Source organism: Nannospalax galili, unplaced genomic scaffold (assembly GCF_000622305.1).
Source record: "Nannospalax galili isolate Female #2095 unplaced genomic scaffold, S.galili_v1.0 scaffold406, whole genome shotgun sequence".
Classification (NCBI taxonomy): Eukaryota; Metazoa; Chordata; class Mammalia; order Rodentia; family Spalacidae; genus Nannospalax; species Nannospalax galili.
In genome coordinates, this window is record NW_008357033.1 from 8,556,261 (window position 1) to 8,573,983 (window position 17,723).

At 52.2% G+C, this 17,723-nt stretch overlaps 1 protein-coding gene across 1 annotated transcript; it reads right to left on the reverse strand.

Annotated features, from left to right (window-relative positions):
- Positions 1 to 292: 292 nt before the first annotated feature.
- Positions 293 to 17,623, reverse strand: Tmem43 (transmembrane protein 43). Its single transcript, XM_008854941.3, has 12 exons — positions 17,433 to 17,623; positions 12,696 to 12,845; positions 11,722 to 11,856; positions 11,198 to 11,292; positions 10,324 to 10,373; positions 9,981 to 10,050; positions 9,210 to 9,280; positions 7,850 to 7,971; positions 7,524 to 7,598; positions 6,707 to 6,808; positions 4,123 to 4,240; positions 293 to 2,081 (listed from the first exon to the last, which is right to left on the reverse strand). The coding sequence occupies exons 1-12, from the start codon at positions 17,442 to 17,444 to the stop codon at positions 1,879 to 1,881; spliced, it is 1,203 nt and encodes a 400-aa protein (XP_008853163.1). The 5' UTR covers positions 17,445 to 17,623; the 3' UTR covers positions 293 to 1,878.
- Positions 17,624 to 17,723: the final 100 nt, after the last annotated feature.

A 17,723-nucleotide genomic window follows, 5' to 3' on the forward strand; every position in this document is an offset into this window, starting at 1 on the left:
GGTGCCTTTTGCACCACATCGTACTTCCACTTCTAGCACATTCTGCAGGTCTGTGAAGCATGAGTCATTTACTTTAAATAAAGCCAAGACAAAGCATGCTTTGAGAGCTAGGGATATTGAGCTCCCCTTCTTAAAACAATTGAGACCACTTAAGAGCAGTGTGGGATTGAATTGACTAAAATTCATACAGTTCTTAACAAGTCTGATGGCTGAATTCCTTAAAAGAATATAACAGCAACCCCCACCCAAAACAGGCTAATGGCAAGGTTCTATACCAAAAGATAGGCAGAAACTTATTTCAAATTTTAATGAACAATATCAAGAATACAAATCTCATTCGTTTCAAATTATTCTTTCCATCACTTGCTCTATAAGAACACTTGAAGTGGCAGGTAAAACCCATATAGGAAAGGTTTACACAAACTGAATCCCAAGGTTTAATATTCAGCTGTCAATATTACTGTGTTTTCCCAAAGTCTCCTTTTGGATACTAGATACAATTGCATCCACGTGCAGCAGTGAATACTGTTGGAATCCTGAACCCAGATAAGCCATCCCGGCTGCATTGTTACCACGAATCCCAATTAAAGGCAGATACCTCAGGACAGGAGTGGGGTGTGGGGGAGCTCTTAGTTTCCAAGGATCCAGCACCTCACTCAGCTACCAAACACTTGCTAAAGCAACCGCTGCCAGCCAGCGCAAGAGTTTGCAAATGTGGATAGCGTGAGCCAGGGATCTCTGAAGATAGGGCTGCAGCACCTTTCAAAGCATGTAATTGCTGGGGACTTAGAAATATGTGAATTAGTGTGGGTGGATTTTATTTGGAGTAAGCAAAGTGATGGCCATTAAACACAAAAAGAACCACTTTGCAGCAACTACTTGAGTCTGGAGTGCCAAGGTCAAAAGCATTTCCATGGAGAGGGGCTGGGCTGGGCCTGGCCAGACGTGAACCTCTTTCAGCAAGACTTAGTCCCCTGATTCTTGACTGTGGATGACTGGAGGTTGGTATGAAGGAGCTCTCTTACCAGTTTACTACAAACTCAAAGCCACCTTCAAATGAACAGGTAGCCTCCAATGCCAGAGGATGACTAGGCGCTTTCCTCTAGTCGCAGCCCAGTGGAAAAACGACTCGACTAACTGTTCAAAAGCATCCCATCGCTAAGCTTCCCAGTAACTGAGGTAACTAAAAGCAGTTATGTCACACCCCAACTTAACACCTTTCTTTGCTGGGAGTTAAGTCTCACCTGACAGCAACAGTCAGGTGTTTTAGTCATAGCTTAGCTCCCTAGATTAGAAAGAACACACGAAGGAGTAACAGAACCAGAGCTTTGTAACAGAACCAGAGCCTTCAGGGCTTGCACCCCAGACATCTGCCCTCCACAGGATGATTGTCATCTGGATGATTGTCATCTTCAGTGTTTCCTTCTGCCAAATCAAGTTCCACCTGCAGACTTGTGCATTCTGGCTTCGGATCAGGTGTGGCTAGCAGCACTGGGTGAGGGCTGCCTTCTGGAGTCAGGTGTTGCTGATGGTTATGACAGTCCTGGCCCTTGGCTTCAGTGATGAGAAACAGGCAGTGAGAAGGCAGAGCCCTTCACCACCAACAGGTCATCTGACAGTGGAATAAAGTACACAGACCCACCACACCTGCTGAGCCAGAGAGGGAGAGAGAAGCAGGACAGTACTCGGGTCTATTCTCAAGCTGTTTCTGCCCAACAAAGCTGCGTTCTGGCAAGGAAGAGTGGAGAAGATGCAAGCTAGCAAACACCGAACCCTACGCACAGGCTGCCAGTGTTGGCCCCTTGAAGAGGGAGGCACATAGATGGCCTGCTCCGGCTAGTGCTGGGCAGGCTGAGGGGATACCTGGACCCCGACTCTTCACTCCAGTTTTTTGGCTGGCACCCGGGTCCGAGCAATGATGATGGGCACCAGGGCCAGGCAGCCGATGAAGGTGGCCCACAGTGGCCGGTAGAACAGCCAGCCTGCAGCCACGGTCAGTAGGGTCAGTGAGGTGGCCACGCAGAAGGCAAAGGCTTTCAGGCCAATGTTGACCAGGTCTCGGAAGAAAGGAAACCAGTCCACTGTGGGGAAAAGAAAGACCATAAGGCCCCAAGGCCACGGTGCTCCCTAAACCCAGACCGCACCCCTCTTTGCCAGGTGAGGAAGTAAAAGGTCAGAGGAGGAAAGCAAAAAGCCTCACATTGAGTCTTGGTGCACCAAGCCTACATAGGACGGTGCTTGTTCTGTCCTTCCTTACTGCTCAGGCCCAGGCCTGGGAAGTGCCTGGTGCTCAGGTGGTGGTTGTCTGGAGAAAGCCTGAAGGCATGGGCTCAGTTTCCCATCTATAAATGAGGGAGCTCCTGGCCCCCACTCTGCTGATAATGGGACATGCTCCAACCACACCATTACCCAGAGGATGAATCTAAGTTGGGGAGATGTTCCGCTGGTACCACAGGAAGGCTGAACGAGGACACACACTGGGGCAGAGGCTTAGGTGCTAAGTTTCTGAGCAGACCATCTGCATCAACAGTGTTAGCCTGAACATGCTCCGCCTCCTGGAGATGGGCCCTGAACCAAGCTAAGCCACTCAAACTCTAGCTCTCTGGTGCCAACATCAGGCCACTTGAGCAGCTTCTCCCAGGGCCCAAGACTTGATGGGTGCTGCAAACCTGGCCCAGCTACTGAGTTGAGGTGTTTCCATATATGAAACTCTCATGCAAGAGTCAGGAAGGGAAGCTCAGGCTGGGAATGGAATGGCTCAGGTACCCAGAGTTCTGACTCAGATTTCAAATGCTGGTGTAGCCCACACAATTGGCTGGCCAGCCTCTTCCCCATGGCTATTCAGGGATGAGCCTGTGGGCAGAGAACTGGAACTGGCCAGACTTCCATTACAATGTGACAGGCACAGGGCAGCAAGAGGGAGGGCCAGCTCCTGTTGGGAGACCTCTGTTATGCAAAAGTCGAAGCCCCTTCACACCGGACAGCTCATGCAGCTCGGGAAGGTGCCGCGGGCTCCTTTTCATAGCAAGGTGCTTTCTGGCATCTTTCCTGTCTCTCCCTTTGAAGTGGCCGCCACAAATGCCCTGACATAAACATGGCCTTTGGCTCTATGCATACCATGCCTTCCTGTGTGTGATTTTTACAGGTAGACAATAGTCTAGCAGAAACCCACTTCCACATGTAAATAGAATATCTCACAAAGTATCTAAAAGCTTTTACCACTACCCCCATGGTATATAAATATGCTAGTCTTCTCTTAATAGTCGGAGATCGGGTCAGAGACTGGGTCCCGGAGATTGGGTCCCAGAAAGCTGGATCAGCAGAGGGCTGGATGGCAAGGAGCAGAGATACAATAAAGCTGTAAACACAGACTAAGCCATGCCTTGAGTCCTGTGTCTTACTACCAGCGACCTGATCTCACTGGAGAGCAGCACTCTCAGTTATCGACCCACAGATACCCCAGCTTTTGCTGCCTCCATGCCTCTTCCCTGTGGAGTTCACTGGCCAGAACTCCGCAATCCTGAGGAAAGGTACAAGGGTGTAATAGAGGCAGGATTCCGACTGAGCTGAGCCACTTGTCTTGAGCTGTAACACTAAATTCTGTGATCCAGTCTCCCCGGAGGGCACTATTCCTCCATTATCGGCCCACGGATACCCCAGCTTTCACCGCCTCCATGCCTCTTCCCTGTGGAGTTCACTGGCCAGGAACTCCGCAATCCTGAGGAAGGGTACAAGGGTGTAATAGAGGCGGGATTCCGACTAGATAATACTCTAGTAGCAGAGGAAGCTCTCCGCTCCAGAGAAGTGTGTAGCTATCAGCTACAGCCAGCATCAGAGAAGTCTGCGCACCTGCTGTCTCCAGAGAGGCGCGGCCAGCCAGGCCCGCCAGCCACTAGCTAGCCAGCGGGACCAGAACCACGGTGGGAGAGTGCATGCACACCTGACCCTGGGCCACATCCAGAGTGAGTGCGCCCAGGAGCCCAGGCACGCTCCCCACATCACTTGCAGCCAGACTCACGCCGGGATTAGCCAGGTGTGGCGGAGACCCCGGGGTGCCCGCACACACCACGCCGGGGGTCCAGCGACCTGCCCCATAAGCTCCCCTGTTCCCTCCACACATACCTAGGGTGTAGAGGATCCGAGTCATGAGGTTGAGGCCCATAAACATGGCCATCCAGCCGGCTGCCCGCAGGCCCCATGTCTTCATGGAGTTGCTCTTCTGTTCTCTACGAAACACCTCCTGCAGGACAAGGTGGCATAGGACTCAGGGTGGCACCAGCCTGCCCAGCCAGCAGTATGGGTGCTGAGAGGCTGTTGGCCACTTCTTACAGAGCACAGGAAGACACCTGGGAAAACCTCTCACACACATTTAACTCCCTTGGCCTGTGGCACAAGAGTGTGGAATAAGAGATCTTTGTGGTCTAGCCTGTGGCCCCACCTGGAGGAAGGCCACCTTCAGCCTCTACTTTGTCTGTCCTTGCCTCTCTTCCTGGACTCTATATGCAGGTATTCTGTGGCTGTCTCATCCACTCTGCCCAGGACCTCCCACGAGTCCTGTGACTGCCACATGCCTGTGACTTATAACACTATTCATAAGGACTGCTTCTAGGCGCACAGGCTGGGGCTCCTACACCTCCTAACCACTGTCCCCGGCCTCCTGGCATGCCTGACACCACAGCCTCCAGCCCATCCTGCATCTCCATCTTCTCCACCTGCACATGCTGGAACCTGGGAGTCAGGTGTGACTGCCCTCTCCTTGCCACCTAAACCCCATCAGCTTTCTCCTCACTGTCCACCCCTGAGCTATGCCATCACCATCCTTCACCTGGGGCCCTCACACTAGCTCTCGCCCCACTGCCTCCCTGCTTCCTCACCCCATCCTGTTTCCACATCACACAGCTGTGGTGCCACCTCTGACCTATTGCCTGGGCCCTGGGCCCATGGCTGGCTGTGTCAGATGGGATCAAGTGTGCTGTCACACCCAGCCTTCACAATGCAGACTGCCCACAGCCACCCGGCAGCTCTGTACTTTCTTCCAGTCTTGGCTCAAATGCCACCTCTTTTGACAGGCTTCCCTGACCTCTGATTGAAATCAGTACCCTCCTACCCCAATCTCAACACAGAAAGATGGGAAATACTTGTCTTAATATTTAGGTGTCACTGCCTTAAGTATTTTGCATATATACTTAATTGATTCCTAAACTCAGAAAGTAGGAACCCTTATCCCCATTCTACAGATGGGAGACTGAGGCTCTAAGTGGTTAAGTGACATCATATACCTATAGCCTCAGCACAGGCAGTTAACTAAGTTCTCAAGAGCAGGGACCATTCCTGATATCCTATGCTCAGAGATGATGTGTAGACTTCATGAAGAGCTACCACACAAGATGCCGAGATAGTGTTTTTAACATTTTTCATTTTACAGGTAAAGAAACGGGCTCAGAGAGATTAAGATTGGCTTAAGGTCTGAGGCAGAGATGGAGCCAGGTAGGAGATAGATTGGGGCTGTGAGCAGTGTCCTGGTCTGGGCCCTGTACTCTTTTGCCCCTGGAGTCCTGGCAACCTGACTTGGGGTCCAGCTTTCTTTTCCGTGTGCCTACCGGCCCACCTGCCTGGTCAAGCCTTCCCTCCTGGCCCTCACTAGCCACGTGCTACCTGCCACTCTGTGAGGAACAGCTCTGAGACCCGGGACTCTGCCGGAGAAGGCTGGAAGTCAGGGGCTAGACAAAAGCCCTGAGAAAGAGAAAAGGGCCTCCTAATTTTAGATCAGTCCCTAGGGTGACTCATGGCCCACCAGGCTGGGAGGCAGCAGCCCCACCCTGAGACTGGTAACCAGCCCTACCACACCCTGTCTTGGCCAGGTACAAGGAGAAGGTGGGGCCCAGACACTGCCACCCACTGGGATGGAGACTGGGAGGAAGGCAGCTGGATGGACAGAGGACAGCTGAAGGCCCAATAATATAAGGGCCACAGCCTGCAGCCGTGGCTCTGGCTGTTGTGGATGAAACCCCAGCAATTTTCTTAAAGCACATAAAGAAGAGCCGGGACAAACCTGCTGGGTTAACAGCTAGAATCAGCACTGCCTTCTGTTGAAGAGGACTTCCCACCGGGGAAGGGAGACTACCTCAGGTTTCAGAACTGACTTATCAGGATCCCTCCTCCTCAGCACTGGGTACAACTGAGGAAAGGTACACCCAGAGGACTATGGAACCTATGTGCAGGTAGGTACTCCCCTCACTCACTCAATCCTGACATCCCAGCTCCAAACCCTGCATTGTTATGATGCCCAGTAGGGTGAAGAGGCCCCTCACTACCCACACTGTCCCCTGTACTCCTGGTGCCCAGTAATGAGGGTGTTTGAGGATAGTCCTCTTTATGAGAGCCTCTGTCATAGGCCCTGGCTGTAGAAACCCATTTCTTTGGAAAAGCTGGCACAGCTATTCTCCTTAACTCTGCACAACCATCCTTACCTCAGGTCTTTCTCGCTACTCTGCCTGTTAGGCTGACCACCTGAGGAGGCAGATTCCACTCACCGTTCAGTCCTCAGTGCCCTGCACAACCCTGCACGGGAGGCTGCCACCCTATTTCTTTTTCTTGCTGCACTGCACTGGTGGTGGCCTCTGCAGCGGAGCTTCTTAAATAGTGCCAGGTAGCAGAGAAGGATGTGCCTGTCCCTCATCACACAGCCAAGGCAGCGGCAACTCACCTCTGCTGAGAAGTCCCCATGGTGCAGGAGCAGCAAGGTCTCCCCAGACTTGGTGGAGTATGGGACAAGCTGGTCACCCCGCTGTCGGGCAATCACAGTGACCTGGTCAGAGACATGAGTATTAGAACTGAGTAGGGCCATCAGACAGGCAGAGGCACAGGGTGAGACCCACAACCCAACCTGCAGATTCCAGCCAGGAAGTGAGGAGACTTGGGGCTTGTCTCCATCTTCCATGGGAGGCAGCCCCTAGTGCTCTGGTTCAACTGCTTCATTCCAAGCTCCAGGGAGGCCCCTGGGCAGAAGCCCATGTTGGAAAAGAGCAGGGGATGGGGTGGGGCTTCATAGGAAAGGGCTCTGCCAGACTGGGAGCTACTGTGGGCAGGACAGGTGGTCATGGCAAGCAACAGCTGAGTAGCAGAGCATATGGGGCAGCCAGACCAAGTCTGAATCACCTGCCTTTCTTCCCTCATCTTGGCTGCCTGAGCCCTAAGAGTCTTCTCTGTCACCCTCCTAGGTCAGGCCCTATAGTGGAGTTCTGACTATCTGTAGGAACCAAGACCAAGTACTCACAGATCATATATTATGATCAGGGGAAGAGCTGCCCATGACTGGAATAACTCTAGGACTATGGTTCCTAGCCTAGGGTCCAGGGACAGCTATGGGGAAAATGCTCAAGAGCGCACCGACTGCTTATACAATAGAGTACACTTGAGTTTCCAGAGATGCCAAGTGGCCATGACCATTCCCACCCCAGGTGTCTGGGCCCAGGGAGTGGTGAACCCCTGACTTGGAGTCTGCCCCTAGGAAACCAGGTTACCACATGAGCTGGGCCCAGGTCAGGGTCATCGCTGCTCAGCCCTGCATAGGAAAAGGAGACGCGTACGTCGCCAACCTAGGGGTAGAAGTGAAGAGAAAACTTAGGGAATGGCAATGCCATCAAATCCCTGAACCTGGCCTTCCCATCCCACACCTTTCACCATGCTGTCCTGTCCCTAGAAGGCCTTCCCATCTCCAGTTTCACTGGGCGAAGTGTAGCCTGGATTTGGCTGAACTGAACGTCTGCACATGGCTGGCACACATTGCCCTCAGTGCTACTCTAAGGCCCTGGCCTCTGCCATCTGAGCAGTCCATGCCTCTGTGTACCTCGGGGTACTTGGGGTTTTCACTGTGGTAGAAAAAGTCTCCTCGGCGGATGATGTCCACATGGGGGTCCTCCAGCTTGGACAGACTCAGTGGCTTGAAGTTGTCAATCTTGTCAATAAGGCCTGAGAGAAGCAGTGCTCAGAGGCAGGGGCTCCATGGAGTACCCCTGCCTCCCTGCAACCTGACATCCTGGCCTACCTGGCCACAGACTGCCACCCAGCCCACACCTCGGGCCTTTGCCCACATGGCCCTCCCATCTGGAGGGTACTCTTTTTAGGGGGAAAGGGGAGTCAGCCTCCTGTAGCCCAGGGTGGCCTCAATCTCACTACATAGGTGAGGATGATCTTGAACTCCTGCTTCTCCTGCCTTTACTTCTCAAGTGTTGAGATTACAGGCCTATGCCACCAAGCCCACCTTTTTAAAAAAAATTTTGAGACAGGGTCTCACAATGTAGCCCAAGTTGGCCTCAAACTTGTGATCTTCCTCCCTCAGCTTCCTGAGTGTTGAGATTACAGTTGTATGTTACCATGCCAGCAGCAGTGCCCTATCCTGACTCCATTTCTTCCAGAACTTCCCTGTGCCCATGCCAGCCCATCTCAGTCACTGATCCTCCAGGAAGGCTTCATGCCCTCTCCTGCCCAGCCAGTCTGGCCCTTGATCTGAAAATGGTCTTGGCTTCTGCCCACCTCACCTCGGAATCCATCCATGTACATCTACGCTGGGCTGCTCTGCAAAGCAGGCACCAGTTGAGCAGCAAAGCTGATAGAGCACCAGGGCAAGAGGTACTTGCCTTTCTTCCCTTATCTTGGCTATCTGGGCCTTAAGTGAGTTACTGTTACCCTCCTAAGGCTGGCCCAGGGATGGAGTCACAGCGTTACTGTGATTGATGGTGCCACCTTAAACCTTGAAGGTTTCTACTTAGGTTCACTGGGGTGCCTGTGATGTGCTCCCTCCTTTTGGTACAGAGTTGGACTGGGCAGGGCTCAAATGTAGACTTGCTGGAGATTAGAGAAAAGGAAGGAAGGGAGTAACTTGTCTGCACTCCTGGCTGACATCTGCCTGAGGCAGGGCTCTGCCACAAAATCTGCTCAGAATAGACACCCAGAGCAGTGGGATGAGGGTATAGTACCTATGATTATTTCTAGGAAACCCAGGCTTTAGAGAAACCGGGAGGAGTGGGGTTCTACCTCAGGATTCACCTCCCTCTGGCCCCTGCCCTATGTATGAGATGGGGGTCGGCTAGCCTGACACCAACACCGAGGGCTGAGGGCCTGCTTGGTGCTGGGGCCACAGCCTGGGAGGGGCCAAGGGAAGGTCAGGACCCCAGGGCAGGCACCTCTGTAGAAGGCCCAAGACTTACCAGCTGAGAGGAAAAATCTGCCGATTTGGACAAAGGGGGCTGTTGCTGTGAACGACTCCACCGCCATGGCACTGAGGGAAAGAGGAGCTGTCAGCGATGGGGCACCAAGGTGGGAGCTGACTGGTCTCTATGGGCTGTGTGTGCTGGGGAGGGTCCCTACCCAGGAGGTTCCTGTAAGTCCAGACATAGCCTAGGCTTAGCACCATCCCCAGGGGCTCCTGCTTCCCTCCCCTGGGTGGAGCACCTCAACTGTCACCCAGGGCTTCACCTCTCCTACCTAGATCTACCACCTTGTCCCTCCCTCCCATGGCCATCAGATGGGCTCTCCCTAGACTGCATACCTCTTCTAGCCTGGGGAGCCTCTGACCTTTGACCCTCTTCCTGGCTGTGACTGCACATGCCCCTGCTCCAGCCACATCCAAGTGACACATCTAATTATAACCCCATGCCACAGAGAGACCTTCCCTGAGGAATCCTAAGGCCCAGAACAAATGCCACGTCCTCCCACCCGTGACAATAGCAAGGGCACTACATTGTACAAGGATCTCTCAGCTCCTCACCCAAGGCTTGTGCTGACTTATTTGAGGGTCAGCAAGAGCCAGCTTTTGCTCTGTGCGGGTGCCACCACAGGGTTTGGTGTTAAAACTACACCCCACATTTTCACCAGACTTTGGGGCAGAATTATCTCAACCCATTAATCAGATAAAAAACTGAGGCCAGTGCTTGTAATGGGTAGGCCAGGCTGGATACATGCCTAGACCCACCTCTCACCTGGGGTTTTTGTGGCCAATCTCTCGGTCAAAGTTTTTGCTGTTGACAATTTCCGACCTCCATTCGGGGTCTGCTTGGAAAGAAGGAACAACTCAGATTCCAAGGTAAGAGTGGTCTCATGGTCCTCCTATCATACTTCCTTACAACCTTTGATGGCTCCTGAGGCCTCCCTGGACAGTGGACCTGTGGGGCTCTGAGGACTGGCACCCAGAAACTATGCCTGGTGCTGTCATCTGCCACACCTCCCCACAGTTCCACTGTGCTGCTCATTGTCACCAGCCGAGGGTAGAGTAGAGATGGCATGTTCATGGCACATGCGGGGGTCTGATAGGCTGGTACTCACTGTAGGAGTACTTTGTCTCCTTCTTCACCTGCCCGTCCTCTGTGTATTCGCTGCAGAGAAAGCACAGGCAGCCATGAGTCAGCTCAGGCACACAAGGCTATCTGGTCTCCAGGCATCTCTGGATAGAAGTGGCCTCAAGACCCAGTGTCCCCAACCATGGAGCAGAACCTCATGGGCTCAGGAACATGCACTCCCCAGCCTCCATGGGGCAGGCAGGCATCATCTCTGGAAGGCCTGCTGGGAAGGATATGCTCCCTCAGCCTAGCTGACACCTGCCTCCTGTTGGCTTACCCTAAGGCACCTAGCTTCGGGCCCAGAGAGATATCTGACTGTTCCCTCTGGGAGAGTCCAGTGCAATGGGGGGACCTTCTCTAGCCTCCCTTGACCACTCCCTACCCCTCACTGGCCATGTGGTCCAGGTGGGGCTGAGCCCGGCCCTGGCTCCAGGTGATCGTCTCTGGCCACAGAGAGCCTTCCCTGGGCTTATGATAGGATGTAAACTACATGGGAAGGCACTGTGCCTGCTGTGGGAAAGAAAGAAGATGGACTAATGCAGGTAAAGCTGAGCAGGGATTGGTGATGGGAGGGCCACAATGATTCTAGTGACACCACTTGAGTCAAACCTCAGGCTGTACACTGAGGAAGGTCCCTGGTGAGAGAGCTGAGCAGTCCCCTCCTTTCAGCTTTGAGCCACTTTGCACTGGATTCTTGACACCGCCAAATAAAAGGTCACTGTTTACCAATCTTGGGCTACTTTGACACTTTTCTAATACCAGATCTTATGCTTTGATTTTGGTCAAATGGCATGAAAGCCAGTCCCTTATCCTGATATCTGTGCTCTTCACCTCAGTGATTCCTCATGCCTGGTCCTTACCTAGACTCTTCTGTTTCTACCCACTGGTACATCTCCACCTGCCGCCGCAATTTCACAGCTGGAAGATTGACCCCATAGTTTGGGTCTGACAGGAGCTTCAAAAAGAATCAAACATACCAAAAGAATAAAGATCAGGCTTACACGGTCCAGAATCCCTAACTCAGAGGAAGCCAGATTGCAGGAGAAATAAAAGCAAGGAGCAGGGCTGAGAGTGAGGAGCCTGGGGCAAAGCCCTCCTGAGCTCCCAACACAATACCTGTGACCCTGACCTTATAATACAGGCATGTACTGCATGTTCAGACACCAGCAAAGCCCCAAGAAGCAGACTGGCTACATGGTAGTCATAATCCCAAGAGCACCTATTTATGACATTCTCACCCAGACGGGCTAAAGCTCACCGTTACGTCATTTTACAGGTGAAGACGTCGGGACTGAGAAGTGATATGTCTGACACAGCTTTAGGGTGTGCAACCATACCCATATGGGTCTGTCTCCAAAGCCCAGCCCCAAGTCATCTAGCCTACCTTGGACGTCCTCAGCGCCCCGATGATGTGCACCAGCCTCCCTTCATTCTCTGGAGCCACACTGTGGATACTCTCAGGGGAAACCACGAGAGAGAGGCCCTCTGCCAGTGAGGTGGCTGTCTTCAGTGCACGGCCCTGTGAGTGGGGTGGAGTAGAGATTTCAATAACTCAGGAGCTGCTAGACATCCATGCTTGCTGAGGGCATGGGGCAGGCTGGGTCTCAGTGACTAGAGATCCATCCCCCAACTCTACTGTTGAGGTCTAGCAAGTGGAGACTCAGGACTGGAACCCACATCCACTTTGCCAGGCAGATCCTCCCCACCACCTCGCTGCTTCTCACCAACCCTTATCAATCTCAGCACTGACTGCATGTTGGGAATGGCTGGTGTATCTCTGCCCTGTACCTATCCTGTCTCTACATTTCCCTCTCCCTTCTACTGTCCCTGGCTCTTTATCCATGTGATTTACAAAGGCCAAGCTGAACCACTACCCAAAATCATGTGATTTAGGCCTGACCAACCAGAATGTGTTCCCAAAGGACTAAGACCTAAACCAAGACCTGAGAAATACTTGTAACTTCTGCTAAATTGATTTAAAGAGATGGCTCCTCTTTTCTCTGGGATGTCTAAGCTGTTTGGATGAGACTGGAACTGCTGGATCATATATGCCCCGATAGGGAAGGACCTGCCCAAGACAAATCCACTATAAAGAGGCAGAAATGATTCCCAGGAACCCATATGAGCACCAGAATTCAGTCATGACTGAAGCAGGTTTTCAGGTGTGTAAACTGATTCTCTGTCCTCTCTGGCTTACAGTGAGGTATGTCACAGCAGAGAGAATTCTAAATAACTCTGCACTTCTTTTTCTCCTGTAAAATCTAGGCCTTTATTTTTGAGTCCAGTCTTTAGATTCACAGCTTTTGTTCCTGACACGGGGGAATCCTCATTCCGTACAAGGGAGGCCAGATGTCTTACCTCATTGGTGAAGATTAAGTAGAAGGAGAGCAGGAAGGTCATGAGACCCACAAACATGCCACCGGAGGTCTCGCTCAGTCGCTCCAGGAAGCCTGGCTGGGGGTCGGAGGTAATTTTGACATGTTCTTTCCTGCTACCGATACTGGAATACTGAAGGAGAAAAATCAGAATGAGAACTAGCTCTAAATATGTTGAAATTTGCAGGCTGGGCATGTAGAACACTTGCCTGGCATGCATAGGGGTTCAGTCTTTCTAGTACCCATAAGGAAGATAAATGTTTAATTTTTAAAGAATCAACAAGCTGTTTACAAAACGGTTAGAAGTTTTGTTTGCTTATTACATTGATTTGTGTGTGTGTGTGTGTGTGTGTGTGTGTGTGTGTGTGTGTGTGTTTATGCTGTATGTCTGTACAGGTACAGCTGTGCCACACTGCACACGTGGAGGTCAGATGACAACCTGTGGGAGTCAATTCTTTTTATACCATGTGGGTCCCAGGGATTGAAATTGGGCCATCAGGCTTGACAGCAAACACCTCCCTTCCCTCCCCCTTTTTGAGACAGGGTCTCACTATGTAGCCCTGGCTGGCCTGGAACTCACTGTGTAGATCAGGCTACCTTCAAACTCTCAGAGATCCACCTGCCTCTGCTTCTCGAGTGCAGGGATTAAAGGCATATACCACTAGGCCCACCTGGCTAGAAATGTGTTTTTATTTAAATTTGAGAAGTAGTGGCTGATGGTATGTGAATTGCAGGAGAGCCATAAGTTTCATTAAAGGAAGTCATAAAGACATAAATTCCTTAAAGTGGCCAAACTGGACCTAAATTAGCAGCCTGGCCTTGCTCAAGCCTTATCTACTGATCACTCCCTGGACTGAGAGAGACCGTTTACAGAGCCAGCCGGTCTCCTTTAGTGCCATCAGATAACTTGCCTACTTCTGAGAAAATAATCTTAGGAAGAAGACCCTCAATTACCCCAAGGACACTGACACTGAGCAAATTCCTGTAGCTGCATTCCACAGAGTTCCTATATAAGTCCAAACTGCTCCGCCCTTCATCGCAGATACCCTCATTCCTTAGAAGGGTTTATTAGCCCTTTGCTGGGTTCCCTGAATAAAGGAACACATTCCTTGCTTGTGGCAAGTCTGGCTCTCTTATTTCTAAACTTTAAACTCCTTCCTTTTTCTGCACTCTTAAATCTAACAGTGGCTGGGTGGGTCGTGCTGTACCCTGTGAGGTTGTAAGAGATAGAGGTGGGTTTAGAGCAGTTGGGTCACAGGTTTGCTAAGTGTCCAATGAGAAGTGGACCTAGTGCTGGGTGTACCTTCCAGCTGGCGTTATCAAGGCAGGCTACCTGGAGGAGGGGTATAGAGGCAGACCTTGGGGCAACTGTGAGAGCAATGGTGTAGGACAGGGAGAGGCTCTGGGGAGCACATCTGCTTTACCTGTGGAGTGCTGTTGGGAGATGAAGCAGATGGGCATGCCCAGGCAGCTTCCCACAGCTCAAGCTTTAGATCAGTGGAGTAACTTTGCCAGCCTGCTGTGACCTGAAGTATGTCTGCTGCTCACAACCTTGGCCAGAGGCCTGGGCTTCAACTCTGGCTCTGTCATTCACCAGCTGTGTATCCTTCACTTTCTTATGAGTAAAATGGGGGTGATAATCCAATGCATGGGGTGATGGTTTAGTGCCAGGGCTTCATAGGCACCATGTGGGAGTTACAGCTAATAGGAACATTATCAGATATCTCCATAACTGAAACTGGGGCTGCCACCCAGGCTGTGGGTGTGCTGACAAAAATCACAGAGATGCAAAGTTGTTCCCAGGTAGGAACCTCAGAGAGCTAAGGTCCCTTTGTGGTTGGGGGTCAGAGGGATTTGAGTTTGAGTCTTTAAGCATATTGGATGTCCTGTTCTCCTGAACATCTGTACCTCGAGCTGCTCAGGTCTGCTGGGGACTAGATACCTGCTACACCCAGAACCACACCATTTGAAACCTCAGTTCTCAGTGGAGAGAACTGCTGCAGGCAACAAGGTGACCATCAGCCCTCAGGATGACCACAATGGGAAACACATATCTGTCACAGGCTAGATATTGGCCAGCTCTAGGGGGTGGGGCCACCGCTACCCCATTTCACAGATGAGGAAATCAAGGTTCAGTGCTTAGGACATCTTCCCAGATCAATAGCCTCTAAGTGGTGGGTAGGGATTCAAACCTGGGTGGACCCCTTTGCTCTAAATTATCCTTCTCATTTCTTGGGCTGTAATGCAAATTGAATGTTGGGAGCCAGCCACAGGGAACAGCAGCAGGAGACCTGCATCCCTCCTGGTCAACCCTGAACCCAGAGAGGAAGAGAGGTCAGGAGGGTGTCCCTCAGGCTAGGGGAGAGGTAAGTGAGCAGTGATGTATGTGCATATATATGTGTGTGTGTTTACACACACACACACACACACACACACACACACACACACACACACCAGTAACACACACCCATGCCCAGCACACTGGGCTTAGAAGCAATGAGCAATCAAGCGATGAAAGGGCTGGGCAACGCACAGGCAGGGGTTGGAATCCCAGCTCTGCCAATGTGTGAGCCTGGTGTTTTGCTCCATTTCTCTGGTATTGTTTCCGATTGCTGGAGACAATACCTTCTGCCACACACACACACACACACACACACACACACACACACACACCAGTAACACACACCCATGCCCAGCACACTGGGCTTAGAAGCAATGAGCAATCAAGCGATGAAAGGGCTGGGCAACGCACAGGCAGGGGTTGGAATCCCAGCTCTGCCAATGTGTGAGCCTGGTGTTTTGCTCCATTTCTCTGGTATTGTTTCCGATTGCTGGAGACAATACCTTCTGCACAGGGTAGTTGTTATACCGAATTTAGTTGCCTCCACTCCACCCCACTGTCCTAAGATCTTTCTTGTTTACCCTGCTTGGTGGGTCCCATGAATGTGTCCCCAGCTAGGATTAGAAGCTCTGGAATTCTGTCCTCCAGGCATGACAAGGTCATTGCCATCTTGAAAATCAGGGCAGCTATGGCACAAACCCCTCACAAGATTAGGCCTATTAGCATCTCATTGGCTTCATATGCCCCACCCCCAGCGATATGCACTCTTGCTGAAGGAGCACACAGGAGTTAGAAGGCAGACAGAAAGAGGACTGCATCTAGACCACTTTCCATAGGTGTGCTATGGGGTGGGACTTAAGTGATGTAGCTGTGTTGAGGTCACCCATGCTCCTGTAAGTAGGCCCAATACACTCTTTGGACTTGGCAGAGTTGTTCCTTTTGGTCTATCACCATCCTATCTGGCATGAATGGATGTTTGTTCAAGTCTTCCCAGGAGAATAACACAACGGATCAACAACTGAGGACAACCAAATGTGTCTATGTCCCTTGGTGTGAGAGTCAGACCCCAACATACCCAAAATGGTCTCTGCCTGCCAGGACTATGTGTGTGAGCCTGTGAGGAAGGCTTTCTTCATGCATTAAGTACTCCCATGCACCAGGCTGTATGCCCAGCAGCCTTCCTCAAACCTCAGAGTAACTGATCCCACGAGAGTGAACCGGGATCAAAGGAGTGGAAGAATCTCCAGGTCCTGACTCCCAAGCTTGCCCTTGCCAGCACCTTCCCAAGCTGTATGTGGCATGCTAAGCTGGATAAGAGCCCCTCCGCAGGTGTCTTCTGCTGAGCGACTGTAAAATACGGTGGTGGTGATGGGGTGGGCAGCAGTCCACCTGCTTTGGTCAGGCTAGTCTACTGACTGCCCTCTGCACTGACAGACTGAGTCAGGTCTTTCTAGGTGCAGCATTCCTGACTTCTAATCCCCCATCCAGGGCCTGACAGAGAGCCAGGCAAGGCTGACTAGGGCAGTAACACAGACTCTGGCCTCTCAGGAGGTGTGGGAGGTTTGAGGATAGAGGAGGGGCCTGGGAAGAGGGCATAACAGGCCTGAGTAGGGCGGCAAGGACACTCCACCAAAGAGGGAAAGAGGGCGTGCCTTTGGCTGGCAATGCTCCCGAGTTGGCTCCAGAGGCGCTTCCACCATAGGTGGTGGTGAGTCACCAGCTTCTCCCACACCCAGAACCCTGGAGGTGGTGTAGCTCGGTTTGTTGAATGAATTTTGGGGCTTCACTAGGAAAGGTCTGTAGGAGGACTAGTTGAAATGGGAAGAGGCCAGAGGCCTGGAAGGAACCGTCCTCAGCTTCTTCCAGGCCTCTAACCAAATCAATCAGAGCTCGAAGGGCCGGCGGTAGGGAAAATGCTCCGTCTCCAGGTATTCAGCCCGGCAGCGCCTGCTACAGCATCTCGGCTTGGGTGTACACACCCCCAAAGGCGGGGAGGTCACTGCAGCCTTTGCTGGACACCTCCACCTGGGCAGGATCGCCTCCCCTTCCTTCCCACCGACTGGCAGGTTCTCTGTGGTCTCTCTGGTTTCCAAGTTCCACAAGTTTCGGAATCCCAGAGGCCCAGACGGGAACTAAGTGGAAGGAGATGCGCAGCGCACAAATAGATCCGACTGAGGGGAGCATCCCTATAGACAAGAGGCCCGAGGGTGGGTGGACCAAAGAACGCAGGGAAGGACACGACAGATGGGCGAGAACAGGGAGACTGGGACAGCCGCACCCACTAGGGTTGGATCTCCAAAGGACTCACACGAACCCGGGTAAAGAGACCGCCCGGATGATGGGGTCTGGGTGTGGCCCAGCGGACCAGGAGGCACTCACGTTTGCGGCCATGGCGGGCTCCGGCTTGTTGCCGCCTCGGTCTCTGGTCAGCTAGGAAGTGGGCTGACGACGAGAGAAGAGAAAGCAGTGGCCTCCTACCTGCCACAGAGCGGCAAGATTTGGCGTGGAATCTAGGTCCAGGCAGGACTCCAGATAAGTTACCACCCCGCGCGCTCTCAAGTTGTCTGCGCACGCGCATCGTCTGGCCTGCTGGGAAATGTAGTCCGAGCCCGGAAGCGTCCGCTACAAAATTGCGATACCCGCTTGTTTCCCTTGTGCGCATGGTCACTA